The sequence below is a fragment of the Orycteropus afer genome, unplaced genomic scaffold (assembly GCF_000298275.1).
Source record: "Orycteropus afer afer isolate SDZICR_OR568_19922 unplaced genomic scaffold, OryAfe1.0 scaffold00417, whole genome shotgun sequence".
Taxonomy (NCBI): domain Eukaryota; kingdom Metazoa; phylum Chordata; class Mammalia; order Tubulidentata; family Orycteropodidae; genus Orycteropus; species Orycteropus afer.
Window position 1 is genome coordinate 236,045 of NW_006922004.1, and position 15,894 is coordinate 251,938.

Here is a 15,894-nt window from a genome sequence, read left to right on the forward strand (position 1 = left end):
AAATCTAATTATTAAGAATATTTTTTAAATCATATTTTTATTTCATCACATACAGTGACTGCACAAAAGCTAACTAAGAAAAAAAATTCAAATTTATACTAGGTTACATCTCTTCACAACTGAAAATACGCAACATATCAAGTCTTGTATATTTAAAATTGAATACAGATCAATAATCTATGTGAGATATAAAAATGTATGTGCTGGATATATTAACTATCAGGGTAAATTTTCAGATGCTGAAGTCTGAAGAGATTGCAATTTTTGGCAGAAAGAAAGAGGATGTCCAAACATTAACCATATTTCCATTGTTTGTGTTAGAAATATTGGAGCTGTCTTTACTTGGAAATAAAACCCAGAAAACTAAGAAAATACAAAATTTATTTAGCCAATATTTTATATAAATAGTTAAGCAGTCCCACAAATATAAATCCTGTAACTTACCTGTGCACATAATTTAAAATAAATATCAGTTTTTATAGTCCTTGAACTATTTGTGCATATATATAATGTATCTCTTCAAATTGTAAGCTAGAATTATGGAAAGTATGTTCTGTAAATATAATATTTGTCTTTACAATTTCCAGAACAGAATAAGTTTCATTGCCGTTGAATTGAATTCAACTCATAGAAACCCTAAAGGACAGAGTAGAACCATTAGGTTTTCCAAGTTTGTACATCTTTACAGATGTAGATTGTCACATCTCTCTTCTATGGAGTGGCTAGAAGGTTAGAACCACTGGTCTTTCAGTTAATAGCTGACCATTCAATCACTGCATCACCAGGGCTTCCATGAAGATAGCAAGTACTCATTGACTATTTACTAATGCATCAAAATTTTGACACATGTACTTATGTGATAAACCCATATACAAATTTATAGCTTGTATAAACCCTTACAGATATATATAGTTCCTGTTTCTTTTGTTTCTGTAGCCTTCCTCTGCCAAGACACAAGATTGTGTATAAGATGGATGAAAAGCAATAGATACAAATATATTAATTTTGCAACTTATTTTTTAAAATTATTATCCCTTAGAATGTGTTGGTTTGTATTTTTAAAAATGTAAAAGTAGGATTGTGAATAAATTAATGAATAATCTAAAATATTCACTAGAATATACAAGCACCAATGTGAATAAAATCAGATGGATCATTTGATATTTGAAAGGAAAAGTGAATCTGAGTTGTAAAGTGGACCATGGAAGTTATAAAAAGTGGGACAGAACATCATTATCTTACGAAAAACTGAGCTATAAAGCAGAAAAAGTAGTATAAAAGTCACAGGAAAAGTTTTCTTAATGTTATACTTCACTAACAGAAAGCCATTTCCTTTCCTTTACCAACACCTTTTTTATTTTTGACTTTTGTTTATAAAATTATAAATCAAAGTTAGTTTTATATTTCAATCATATTTATAACTTTTAAATAAGCCCAGATGCTATTCGAATGAGGACTTCTGGGTTGTGCAAATGGTTAAGTACTTGACTACTTGCCCTGAAGATGGCAGGTCTAACCTTCATGGCAATCTGGTTCAGAAAAGTCACAGTCTTGAAAACCCTATGCAGCAGTTCTTCTCTGCACACATGGTGTTGCTAGGAGTAGGAACCAATATGACAGCAACCAACAACAACAATCTATTTTAGAATAAAAATTCTGATAAAGTATTAATCTTTTTTTTAAGAGTGAGAATAATTATTTTTATCATCTCAGCTATAAATGTGTAAGTTCTTATTTCAAATTTCAATTCCTTTAGCAATTTTAATGAAATATTTTGTATATCAAATAAATCATACTACAATACTCTTTCCTAACCATCTTCAACTTTGTTTATTCCAAATAATCATCTTTCAAGACATAATGATATTTAATTACAACATGTGCAAATGTGATAAATAAAAAAAACTAAAAATGAAATTATATAATAAAATGATAAAAGAAGAACAACTGCAAAAAACTACATTAGATTGCCAATTTGTTCTTGGGAAATTGCAATATGTAGGTAAGTATAAAAAGATTATCTTTCTTTGTTGTTATTATTTTAAAAAATGATAATTGGCAACCTAAAGTAAAAATCAAAAAACAAACAAAAAAATCTTTGCATTATAAGATTCATAATACATGTAGAATTAAAATACATCTCAAATAGTTCAAAATGGTAGATAAAAATAATTTAAAATAATTATATTGCTGTCAGGCTTTTATATTTACATTAAGTGGTATATTAATCATGTGGAATAGGTAAAATATGAATAGTGTAATCCTTAGACCAAAAAACCAAAACCAAACTCACTGTTGTCAAGTCTGATCCTACTCATAGCTGCCCCTCCTTGGGTTTTACAAGGCGGTATTACTATGGAAGTAGATTGCCCAATCTTCCTTCTGAGGAATGGTGGTGGTTTTAAACCACCAGGTTTCTGGTTACCAGTCAAATGCCTTAGGCACTATGCCAGCAGAGTAATCCTAGAGCAACCACTAAAAATATATAACTAATGATATATGTAAAAGTTAATAAAAAGGAAATAAAATGAAATATTAAAAATAGTTAATCTAAAAAAATTAGGAAATAGTGTAACAAAATAAAATGCACCAAATACCAAACAAATAGTAAAACAGTTTAATTAAATGCAGTCTTATTAATTTATACATTAAGTATAAATAGATTAAACACTCCACATGAAAGGCAGAGATTTTCAGACTGGATTTAAAAAAGGAAAACCCACTATATGCTGTCTAATAGAGATGCATCTAAAATGCAAAGATACAGAAATGAAGCATATAGAGTCAGATAAAAAGGGAAAGAATGGAAAACATATATTGTGCAAATAGTATAGCATAAGATAGCTACTGTGATAACCTCGATACTAGACAATGAAAACTTCAAGACAAGAAATATTTATTATCAAAGATAAAAAAAGGATTTTTATAATAATAAGTGTCAGTTTACCAGACAGGAACTATGATACTTTATGTTCATGCACTTAAATTACAGAGCTGTAAATTATATTAAAAAACCCACATAGATTAGAGAAATTGATCATTTTTTTCATATGTGGAATATTCACTAGCACTCTCTCAGTAACTGATAAATCAAGTAGACAAAAAAAAAAAAAAAAAAACCAAGGTGAATAGAAATACTTAGGACATTTCCTGACTTTAATATTCATGGAAATTAAACTAAAAAAACTGCGGAATATAAATGTTTAAAGCTCACATGGAATGCTCACCAGTGTTGACCGTACGTTGTTACCTGTCATCTAGTTGATTTTGACTCATAGAAACTCTATACAGCAGGGTAGAACTGCCCCATAGAATTTCCTAGTCTGTAATCTTTATAGGAGCAGATCACCAGGCTTTTTCTCCCACAGAATGGCTGTTGGGTTCTGCTCACTGACCTTTAGGTTAGCAGTTGAGCATTTTTACTATTGAACCACTGTGGCTCCTTTGAGACCATATATTGGCCCTTAAAATGAATCTTAAAAAAAATTCTATATATTGCAATCTTAATGGGACCTTTTGTCTTACTATGACAGAATAAATTACATATCAAAAATGATAATATTTTTATAACATTCCATTTTGAAAAAATATATTTCTAAATAATTCATGCATCAAAGAAAAAATCACAGGAAAATTTTGGAAACTATCGAGTTGCACTGTAATGTAACTATGTTGTTGTTGTTGTTGTTATTTGCCATCGAGTCGGCTCTGACTCACAGCGACCCCTCCTTGGGTTTCCAAGGCAGTATAACTACGGAAGTAGGATTGCCCAACCTTCCTTCCGAGGAGTGGCTGGTGGGTTTGAACCGCCAGCCTTCTGGTTAGCAGTCAAGTGCTTTAGCCACTATGCTATCAGAGCTCCTAAAATGGGGCTTAGAAGGGTAATTTTAACTTCAAATTCTTGTATTAGAAAAAAATGTTTAAAGATCTTAATATAAGAAATTACAAAGAGAAGAATAAATAAAGCAAAAAGTAAAAAGAATAAAATAGTGAAGATAAAACAGAAGTAAATATAATAGAAACTAACAAAGAAAATTAAATTACCAAGAAAAAAAAAATGCATGAAAAAGTGAATGCAATGGACCAGCAAGAATTACACACACAAAGAAAAAAAAAACAAAAAACTAATATTTGGAATTAAAAGAAATGGCTTATAACCATGAATCCTACAGATATAGAAAGGATAATTAAGTAGTATTTCTAACAGCAGCATGCCTATAAATTACAGTCTATTAAGAAGTTGATAAAACTGACCAAATCTGACAGAACAAGACAGAGAAAATCTTAGTGTCTCTATATATGTTATAGAAATTGAATTCGTAAAGGAAAACCTTATCACAAAGGAAACTTCAGGGCCAGAGGATTTCCTTGGTGAATTCTATGAAACATTTAAGGAAGAAATAATACCACTCCTACATTAATTTTACTCTAAGAAAACGAAGGAGAGAGAAATACATCCCAATTTAGTTTATGGGAAAGCATACCTACCTTGTCAATCTATTCTTGCATATCACATCTATTTCTCAGCACACACATATATGCACCTAAGGGAAATTTCTCTAAATAGCTGTGATATGCATGAGTACACCTACTAAGTTAAAAAAAATGAAATGAATTAATTAAACATTGGAGCTCTGGTAGCATAGTACCTAAAGCACTTGACTGCTAACCAGAAGGCTGGCAGTTCAAACCCACGAGCCACTCCTCAGAAGGAAGATGGGGCAATCCACTTCAGTAGTGATACTACCTTGGAAACCCAAGGAGGGGTCGCTATGAGTCGAGTCCGACTCGACGGCACATAACAAAAACAACAACAACAAGGGAAATTTCTCTAAATAGCTGTGATATGCATGAATACACCTACTAATTTAAAAAAAATGAAATGAATTAATTCAACATGGACTAAATAGGTATGCTTTCCCATTTAACAAATGAAACTGTACTGATGCTTTTGGAAGTTACCTTATTTATTCATATTTTCTGAGAATTTGTGCATATTTCCTAGTCTAGAAATATACAGAAAAAATAATCTTTCTTAATAGACTTTACCTCCTTGGGTCAGAGATAACAATAATTCTTGTTTATTAGTTTATTATGTAATATATTAGAAGTTAATAGAAATTGTGGAAAAATAAAATAAAAGAAAAATGGAACAGCATACAAGATTTTAGGAGCTCTGGTGGCATAGTGCCTAAGGCACTTGACTGCTAACCAGAAAGCTGGTGGTTCAAACTGACCAGCCACTCGTTGGAAGGAAGGTGGGCAATCTACTTCCAAAGTGATACTGCCTCGGGTCTGACTTGATGGAAATGTGATGTGTTTGTTGTGTATACAAGATTTTGCAAGTGCTTTGTGGGACAACACCATGAATTGAAATTTTAATTAGGAAGGCCAGAAGCAACTCATTGAAAAGATGATATTTGAAAAAAAATCTTGAAGTGAGGGAATTATCCAGGAAGATAATGGGAGGAAGATCATTCTGTCCTGAAGTAAGCCTGGTAAGTTCAAGGAACAGTGAGGAGTCCTGTGTGGGTGGTAAGCAAGGAAGAGAGGAGCAGTAATAAAGATATCAGAGAGAAAGATTGCTTATACCTTCACTTTGCATTACTTTGCTCTTTTCTGAGTTGCTCAGAGGTTTAAGGGAAATTCCCAATTGGGAATCCATGTTCCATTGTCAAAAAATTTTCCTATATTTACTTGGGCCACACTGTCTTTATGCTAATATGCCCAATGTTTAGTATTTTTGTATTTTTTTTTTTTTTCCCAGCTATTCAAATATGAATCTTCATTGGTTAGGCTTCTGACAATAGAGGATTACCTTGACAAATGTCCTAACAATTTCATATATAGTTGACTTGATAATGTAAGTATGCATTACCATTTGTACATGCAGATAATACAACCCTGCTTCCTGAAAGTGAAGAGGACTTGAAACACTGATGAAGATCAAAGAACACAGTCTTCAGTACTACTACAGTAGTAGTTGGCCCTCTGACCTTATTCAACCAACTGCAGGTTGAAATTATTCAGGGGAAGGGGGAAGCAATTCCTTAAATGCTAAGAGAGAGCTTAAAGTGCTATTTGCATAGCATTTACACAATATGGATTACATCTTAACACATAGAAAATGAAAATCTTCACAACTGGGCTAATAAGCAGATAAATGGAGAAAAGATTACAGCTGTAAGAGATTTCATTTTACTTGGATCCATAGACAACACCCAGGGAAACAGCAGTCAAGAAATCCAACGCCGTATAACACTGGGCAAATCTGTGGCAAAAGACCCCTTTAAAGTGTTAAGAAGTAAAGATATCTAGCAAAGACTAAGGTGCGACTGACCCAAGCCATGGTATTTTCAATTGCCTCATATGTATGTGAAAGCTGGACAAGGAATAAGGAAGACCAAAGCAGAGTTGATGCCTTTGAATTGTGATGTTGGTGAAGAATACTGAAAATACCATGACAGCCAGAAGTAGGAACAAATCTGTCCTGGAAGAAAAGTGCCACCAGGATGCCCCCTGGAAGCAAGAATGGCCACACTTCGTCTCACATACTTTGGTCATGTTGTTAGAAGAGACCATTCCCTGGAGAAGGATATCATGCTTGGTAAAATACAGGGTCAGTGAAAAAGGGAAAGGCTCTCAACAAGATGGATTGACACAGTGGCTGCAACGATGGACTCAAGCATAACAAGGATTGTGAGGAGAGTGCAGGACCGGGCAGTGTTTCCTTTTTAAAATACAGCACAGGCAGTGGAGGATGGGAAGAGAAAGCATAGTGGACTTATGGTTATTGACCTTACATGGCCCAAAAGTGTCTCAAGCATAGTGGACTTATGGTTATTGACCTTAAATGGCCCAAAAGTGTCTCATTAGATGTCCCAAGGAGGGGTAGCTGTGAGTTGGAGCTGACTCAATGGTACCTAACAATAATGACAACTATTTGTATATGGAATGATCAGCTGCATAAAAGGAATATTTACAGTACTATCAAATAGACTTAAATGCAAGTATTTTAGAATGTGCTTATGGTTTATTATCAGTTCTGTTAGTTTTAATAATTTTGAAAATTTTGGTCTGATTGTTATAAACAATATTTACTGCATATGTATAGATTAGAAACAAAATTTGTATTAAATAATATAAATTTTACAAATTTACTGGAAGAGACTGATAAAATGCCCATCACTCATTTGAAATAAACTCAGAATTAATTTATTAACAAAATAACATGGTCATTAATTATTCATAGATGTTTTCCTTTCATATTCTTATAAGTTTAAAATTTGGTCTATTTCATTGATCTTTGCTCTTCTTTTCACTGTCTTAAAGGAGCTCTGGTGGCATAGTGCCTAAGGCATTTTACTGCTACCTAGGAGCTCTGGTAGCATAGTGATAAGGCACTTGACTGCTAACCAGAAAGCAGGCGGTTCAAACCCACCAGCCACTCCTCAGAAGGAAGGTTGGGCATTACTACTTCTGTAGTGATACTGTCTCGGAAACCCAAGGAGGGGTCGCTATGAGTTGGGGCCGACCCGATGGCAAATAACAACAACAACAACAAGAAAGTTGACAGTTCAAACCCACCAGCTCCTCGGAAGGAAGACAGGGTGATCTACTTCTGTAAAGATTTACCACCTCGGAAACCCAATGGGGGTCTCTATGAGTCAGAATCGACTTGATGGCAGTGAGTTTTGTTTTTTCACTGCCTTATCTCTCATTTGGAGGATATAATTAATAAGGCAGACTAACTCACTTCAGGATGTGCATATATTATATACAGTAAAACTTGCAAAAACCACAACCTGTGTAAGGTGGAAACCAGAACCTGTGTAAGAGAAGGAAAGCTCAAATATTTTACACTAAGAGCAACAGACAAGTATTAAGACTGCACCCTATCAAAGGAAGACAACTTTTCAGACCCAGAAAAACAAGGCAGTCCTGTCAATATGCAGCTCTCACAGATTTTACTGTAATTATTTATGACAACAAATGTAGTAGTTGGCCCTCTGACCTTATTCAAGCAACTGCAGGTTGAAATTATTCAAGAGGGAAAAAAAGCAATTCCTTAAATGCTAAGAGAGAGCTTAAAGTGCTATTTACCTAGTATTTACACTGTATCAGGCAGAGCTGTAAAGGATGCATCTCTGTGTTCTCTAGATCTCAAACTCTGATTTGCAGTCAACATCTAATGAGACACTTTGGGGCCATTTAAGGTCAATAACCATAAGTCCACTATGCTTGAGACACTTTTGGGCCATGTAAGGTCAATAACCATAAGTCCACTATGCTTTCTCTTCCCATCCTCCACTCCCTGTGCTGTATTTTAACAATGATTGGCCAAGTGGAAGTGGTAGAGGCCATATCTGCACAATATATAATAAATAATAAACTACATATATTGTACCTTTCTCCCACCCTGTGACAATTTAATGCAATAGATATTACTGTTATGTCTAGAAATGACATTGTAAAATAACTATTTATGCAACTGTTTTAGGGAAGGAGGACCAAAGTTAATAATTTTAAAAATATGAGTTATTTTCCTAACAAGTAGCCCACTCTAATGTCATGAGAAGCTTCATCAGAACTGTGTCAATACACTCCTCATTTGACACACTGAGGAAGGTTTCTAAGTGTATACATTTTTTAAAATACATTTTATTGAAATATAATTGTACAGTGAAACACACAAAACTAAAGTGACATAGATCAATGCATTTTTTTAATTGTTCTAAATGTACACTTTGAAGTTGCTTAATCTACTTTCCTACTAGGTTCCATTTTTCATATTGGCTTATCTTGAGTACTTTTCTTATAAAATTGACAAAGCATTGTTGAAGGAGCAGGGAATACAGAACAGAGAGTACACAAACACTTTTTTAAAAATTAAGACAAAGAAGTTTTCACATGAGAATTGCAGAAATTCCTTAATAATTACCTAGATGAAAATGAAGTCAAATGACAGACTTACCCTGGCTTAGTGTCATTTACCACACAGTGATAGGTGAATGTTCCAAACATTTGAACACCTAGAATTCCATAAAGAAGTAGAAAGAAAAGCAGGAAAATTGATACACTCCATATTTGCTCTCCTGATCGCCTGAGGACCAAAAAAAAAAAAAAGTAAAATATCTAAAACATACAAACAATGTCAAACTTTTCCATTAATTTCTGGAAAAAGCAACACTTACTTTAAAATATTTGTAATTCTGGTCCTTGGTAGTTCAAATCGGAAATAAATACGGAATGCCCGGATCATAATTAGTGGTCGTGGGATCCGCAACATGCCCCAAGGTGACATCTGATCAACTATATCAGCAATTTCAAATACCTATGAATTAGGAGGCAAATAAAAATGTTTAGTGTTCCCCTTAGCATTATACATAGTCATGGAAAATGCTGACAATGCATCAGGAAGTGCACTCTGCACTTAGTCTTATGTTATTTATTTTCTATTGAAATTAATTTTCTCTTCAGTAAATTGTGAAGATAATGTTATCTTAAGGGAAAGAAAAGTGCATTAATAAAATTGTCATTCTCTTCATTCCTTGAATAATTCATCAAGGCACAGTTTTTATTAGAAAAACAAGTTACAACTTAGCATATAAAATAAGTATGCTAAGTCTTCCTTAACAGTAATATTTTTTGGTAAAATCTTTGTAGTATCTAGAAAATACAGTAATGGAGAAAGGTCTAAAATATTATGAAAAAAATACAAAAAAGAATTGTATCATTTACTAACAGAGGTAACATTATGATTAGAAAACATTTTCCAAATACTCTATAGGTATAAAATTGAAAAGAACATTAATATGCAGATGAAATTAGATTGTTGGAGAGGGGAATTTCATAAAACTAAGGAAAAACTGTTTATCAATAAGAACTATGATGAGTTGGGAGGATGGATTGTGAATATTTCTTATTATGAATTTTTTAATATAGACAATAGATAATCATTAATCACTTTAGCTGAATTAAATGGCAAATTATACCAGAAAAAATGTATGAGAATATTTCCTCAATAAAATCTTTCCTTTTAATATATGTTCCTCAATTCTCATAAGAAGGCATTCAAACTTGTAATATGGTATTATATTGACCAGTATATATCCCATTGTATTATTTTTCATCTGCTTTTTTAGTGAGAATCTAGCCATATAAAAAATGAAATTTTTATATTTAAATTAAATGTTTAATTCTCTAAATACAGAAATCCTTCAACACATTCTTCTCTTTATTTCAATGAATATGCTTTTCATATATTTTGAATAGGAATAAGTCCCTGTAGTATTGATTATCATTTCTGATTGTGAAATAATTTACAAACATGACCTATGATAATGAAAATGTTAAAATTAGGCTTTATCTAAAAAAAAATCAAAATAAATCCAATGTTACAGAAATTTACACAATTATATTTATATATGTATGTATATATACATATCCTTTAATATTTCAATTTAAACTTTCAATGCAAAATCACGCCCTTCAGAAGATATCCCATCCCCTTGCACTTGCCAAGTATTCATTTACCTGTAGCACCAATGAAACCCAAAGGCAAAAGACCATAAATCCATCAAAAACACACCAGCGATCTTTCACATAGGAACTGTCGCCCTAAAAATAAATTTCACATGATATTATCAGGAAAAGTAAATATATTAAAGGAATATCTTTTGAAGAAATGGTTAAGTGTCATTTCAATCATAGCTAGCCACAATTTTTGTAACATGATTCAGGAGACTTTCAAAAGAAATACTTTTAGTGTAGTAAATAGTGTTATTTACTAGGAAAATAATTTATGAAACATGAGAAGTTGTAAAATTTTGTGTAAATTTTTAAGTCAATGCAAAGGGAAAAAAATGTTATTTTTTCTGTTTGCCACACACACCCACCACTTACGGAGCCAGAGGCCATTCCACTGAAAACAACAAGGGCATAAAGAGGTCAACATGGAGGTTTTTACAATCATCCTGTCAATCACCCTTTGCAGGGAAAGGAATCAGAAGTTCACCTCAAGTTATATAAAAAGTTGAAGATGAAATTTGTCTTAATTAAAAAATTGAAACAAAGTATAAATTGATTTTAAATTTTGGTGGAATTATCGGTAAAACAAAGATAAAGAATATGTAGTATTTTATTTTTTTATAGAAAATGTATTCTCACATTACGATGCATATTTCAAGGAAACAGAATTCTATTCAATAAAACTCAAATTAAAATTTTAGAAAAAAAAAATTCCATTTGGAATTAAAAATAATAGTGAGAACTAGAAAACTCCAGTGACTCGGGATATACACACAGTGTTTTCTCATCTTTTTTATTTGTAACTTCTTGCTCTTCTATGCTCATTTCTGTTCATGCTGTTCACTTTTCCTGAAAAATTCTTCCAATTCTGTGCTGACTTTTTCTTTCAGACTCCAATCTGTATTCCACCTTTACTCACCACAGCTGATCACTGCTGCAGCTCACACATCATGCAACAACTGACGACTCAGCTCTCGAGTAAGCTAAGGTTCAGCAGTGTTGCTCACAGAATATACCTTTGTAATTCCTACCTGATTGTTCTGTGCATTTATATTTTAGTGTCCTCAATTTATCAGCTCTAATTGTGGATTTTGGGTTTCCTACATAAATTGTCTCTGGATGTATTTTCTGGCATTACATTATAAAGTAAATATTTGAGTTTGTCTTTAAGTTTAGTAATACCTTGAGACTTTAAAGTAGATAATTTATGGTTGTATGTCCCGTATCTAGCACAGTATGTAACATGTAGCAGATATGATATGAATATTTAGATAAGTGCCATGCTTTAGACAGAGAGCTTCTGTGGATCAGAATGCATAGAATAAGAAGTCAATTGATATGCTTAACGAATGCATCCCTTCATCTATGCATTCACCAAAACTGCTAGAGTGGGAGTTCTGGTAAGATGGCAGAATAGGCAGAAAGACTGCACAGACCCTCTTGAACAAAGAAAAGGGGAACCAATTAACACAGATAGTGAAGACAATCCTGGAGCTCTGAGCTTTGAAAGAAAGGGTATAGAAGTGGACTAAACTTCAACTAGTAGAAGAATCTGCATAAAAACACCAAAAAAGGAGACATATGGAACTGGAGTCTGGCAGTGATCCTGACAGCATAGACAGTGTGGATATTGCCGAGTTATGTTAGGACCTAAGAATTAACCTAAAAATCAGCCCTGCTAGCCAGGGACTGCATGGAGGGCTGCACTGGTGGCTATTGAATAAAAGGGGAAGCAGCCAAGAGGAAGGCAGGCTGAGCTGTGAACTTTTGCTTGTCCAGAGTATGCAGTCATTTTGAATGTTTACAAGCTGTTGGACCATTTTGGATATTTAAAGTGACAGCATTCTTCCAGATTCCAGGGACTTAAAAATAGGCTCCACTTGCCAGGAACCACAAGGACATTCTGTACACCAACGACTGGAAAGATGTGATATTCCCCTTATTACTTGTATATCCCATGCCCTCTTGGTGAACAGAGATGCAGCCGTCCCTCACTCCCACTCACTTTCTGGGCTGGCAGGAATTCCATCCCAGTCTGTGTGCTTAGATGGAGCCTGGGTGCCCTGCCCCGCCCTGCCCAGATTTTTTTTTCTTTCCTTTTTTTTTAGTTTGTTTTTGTCTGTTTTTAATGAGTATATTATTGTCCTTATTATTATTACTATGATTTATTCTTTCCTTTCTAGGTTCTGGTTTTCAGCATTTTCTCTCTTCCTTGTTCCTCATTCCAATTTTTTTCTTTCTCATGGTTAACCCCATTCCTTGTTTTTCTTTTTGCATTTTTCCCATTTTTTTCTTCATTATTCTCCTAGTCTACTTCTTTTTCTCTTATTGCCCTCTCCCCAGATACTGTGGGCTTCTTTTTTTCTTTTCTTTTTCCTTTTTTGGTGATTGTTCCTGTGTGTTTATGCAGTGTGTTTTTTTTGTCCACTTGCTTTTCCTTTTTTGATGGTTTTCAATGATTGTTTTTGTCTAACTGAGTGGGAGACAGCAACAGTGCTAGTACAATGAAAGCGTACTTGCACTTCTTGCAGCTCAACTTACTGAGTGAGAACCACCACTTCGTTCTCCACCAACTGGCCAACAATAAACAACCACCAAGAAGAGCCTGACTTAGCCGTAGCTGCTCTTCACAGTTAGCAGAGATCTAAATACAACAATGTCACAATGCCTTGGAGATAACAGACCATCACAGTCCACACAAAGAAGCAAGATAAAGTGGTAGAAACAAGGGAGCAGGATACAGACCCAGAATACATCCCTGAAGAAGAAGCAGCTTTGGAATTCCCTGATAAGGAATACAAAATAATTATATTTAGGTATCTTCGAAGGATTGAGAGACAAATCAAGGAAAACACTGACAAAATTAAGGAAAACAAAGACAAAACCCCAGAACATTTTTGGGAGAAAATACAAGACCAAAATGGCAAAATAAATGAAAAATTAGAAATGATTCAAAATCTACAGATAGAAATCCAGAAGATTAATACTAAATTTTCAGAAATAGATAACACATTGAAAGGGCAAAGGAGTAGAATTTAATCAATGGAAGACATAACTAATGAGATTGAAGACAAATACCTGAATACTTCTTTAGAAATGGGATCACTCAGAAAAAAAGATCATAACAAAATAAAGAAAGCCTAAGGTTCATGTGGGATACCATCGAAAGGAATAAGCTCTGGTAGCATAGTGCTTAAGGCACTTGACTGCTAACCAGAAGGATGGTGGTTCAAATCCACCAGCCACTCCTCTGAAGGAAGGTTGGGTAAACTACGTCTGTAGTGAGACTGCCTTGGAAACCCAAGGAGCAGTCTCTATAAGTTGGGTCCGACTCAATGGCAGATAACAACTACAACAACGACATTAGAATTCCAGGACATGAAGAAGAAAAGAAAACCACTGAGAAAATGGTCCAAGATTTGTTGGAAGATCTTCTCTGATATGATGAAGGATGAAACTCAGGAAGTCCAAGTAACCCCAAACAGGATAGAGCCCAAAAGAAAATCACCAACACATATCATCATCAAACTCACTACAAAAAGGACAAGGAGGCCACATATTCTGACCTCCTAGAACTCCACAAGAGGAAGACAGAATTACCATCAATAGTCCAAGGCCTATTACTGCAAGGCCAGACATGCTGCCTCCCTCCAGCCCTTTCTCCACCCATTCCTCCCAAAGCACCCACCACCTCTCTCCTGGGTTCAATAATGTGCTGCAGTGGCCACACAGAACTCACAGATTATGGGGTTTATTAGGGAAGCACCAGGCTACAATTCAAGTTCAGGAAAAAATGCTCAGTCTCTCTCCCAGCCCACCATCTGTCATCCACGTCTCTCACAGTCTCTCCCCCAGCAGTGCATGTCCCTCAGTGTCTTATTCAGCAATGCATGTCTCTTGCGTCTCTTTCCCAGCCATGCATGTCTCAGAAGCCTGTGTCTCTTTCAGCCGCACATCTTCCTCAACCAGCAGTCAGAGTGAGAGAGTTCTGCCTCTAGGAGGCCTCCTTTTGAGCTTGGCAGAGTGGCCAAACTAGCCAGTCATAACATCAGAACTCTAAGCAACTAAGAGAGAGTGGGAACCTCCCAGAACATTGTTTTGTGCCACTCCCAACAGAAATACTCCAGGTGGGAGACTTTAGCAATCAGGATCTCCTCAGTTGTTAATAGCAATTCCCACCTTGGAGTTTACAAAGACTTATGGGTAGAAAATCCACACTAAGTAATTTACTACACTGCACTCATCAAAACCAAAGAAAAAGAAAGGATCCTGAAAGCAACATGGGAAAAATGAAAAGTTACTTACTAAGTATAAGCAGTAAAAACAAGTTCTGAAGATGGAGGAATAGGCAGACAAGTGACACAGACCCTCTTCAACAAAGAAAAGAAAAATCAATTGACAGAGATACAGAAGATACTCCTGCAGCCCTGAGCTTTGAAACAAAGTACACAGAAGTGGATTAGGCATCAACTAGTGGAAAAACCTTAACAAAAACAGTGAGTACAGAGATGGTCTGAGCTGCGGACTATCAGCTACTGTGATGGGATGAACAGCTTGAATATTTCCAGGTGGTGTTGGGATATGAGAATTGACCTCTATATCAGCACTGGTCACCAAAGGCTTCAGGGATAACTGGTCTGGTGGCCTATGATTAGTAAGGGAAACAGTAAGGAGGGAGACAACCTGAGCTGTTGGCTTTCCATTGTCTGGATGGCACAACTATTTTGATTGTTTACACATGGCAGCCATTTTTCATATTTAAAGTGACTGAGGGCACAGCCATTTTGAAAGTTTACAAATGGTGGCCATTTTGGATATTTAAAGTGACAGCATTCTCATTCAAATTCCAGGGACCTAAGAACAATCTTTGTTCGCCAAGGTTGGCAGGGTCATAAGAGAGGCAGACAACAGGAAGGGAGAGAGGTGGTGAGTGTATAACAGTTGTCAACTAGCAAAAGAGGAGCACAGTACCCTGCTGGCATAGATAACATACAAAGAAAACAAAAATCATGGTCAAGTCACTCCAACATACAATCACAAATTAAATATAAACACAAAAATGTCACAATGCCTCAGAGACAACAGAGCATCACAGTCCACACAATGAAGCAAGATAAAACAGGAGAAACAAAGGACAAGGATGCAGATCCAAATCAAATCCCTGAGGAAGATGCAGCATTGGAACTCTCTGATAAGGAATTCAAAATAATTGTATTTAGATATCTTCAAAAAATTGAGAGCTAGATCAAGGAAAACACAGAGAAAACCCTAGAACAATTTCAAAAGACAATACAAGAACAAAATGACAAAATAAATGAAAAATTAGAAATGATACAAAATCTACACACAGAAATCCAGAAGATT

General features: G+C 34.7%; 1 protein-coding gene across 1 annotated transcript in view; it reads right to left on the bottom strand.

Moving 5' to 3' along the window:
• The window catches only part of LOC103208152 (sodium leak channel non-selective protein-like), a 103,307-nt gene that overhangs the window by 36,106 nt on the left and 51,307 nt on the right, over positions 1-15,894 (bottom strand). The window contains exons 3-5 of the mRNA XM_007953829.2: positions 10,537-10,620; positions 9,195-9,334; positions 8,975-9,103 (exon numbers count right to left, since the gene is read on the bottom strand). Of these exons, the coding sequence (XP_007952020.2) occupies positions 8,975-9,103; positions 9,195-9,334; positions 10,537-10,620 (353 nt within the window). The remainder of the gene's footprint in view (positions 1-8,974; positions 9,104-9,194; positions 9,335-10,536; positions 10,621-15,894) is intronic.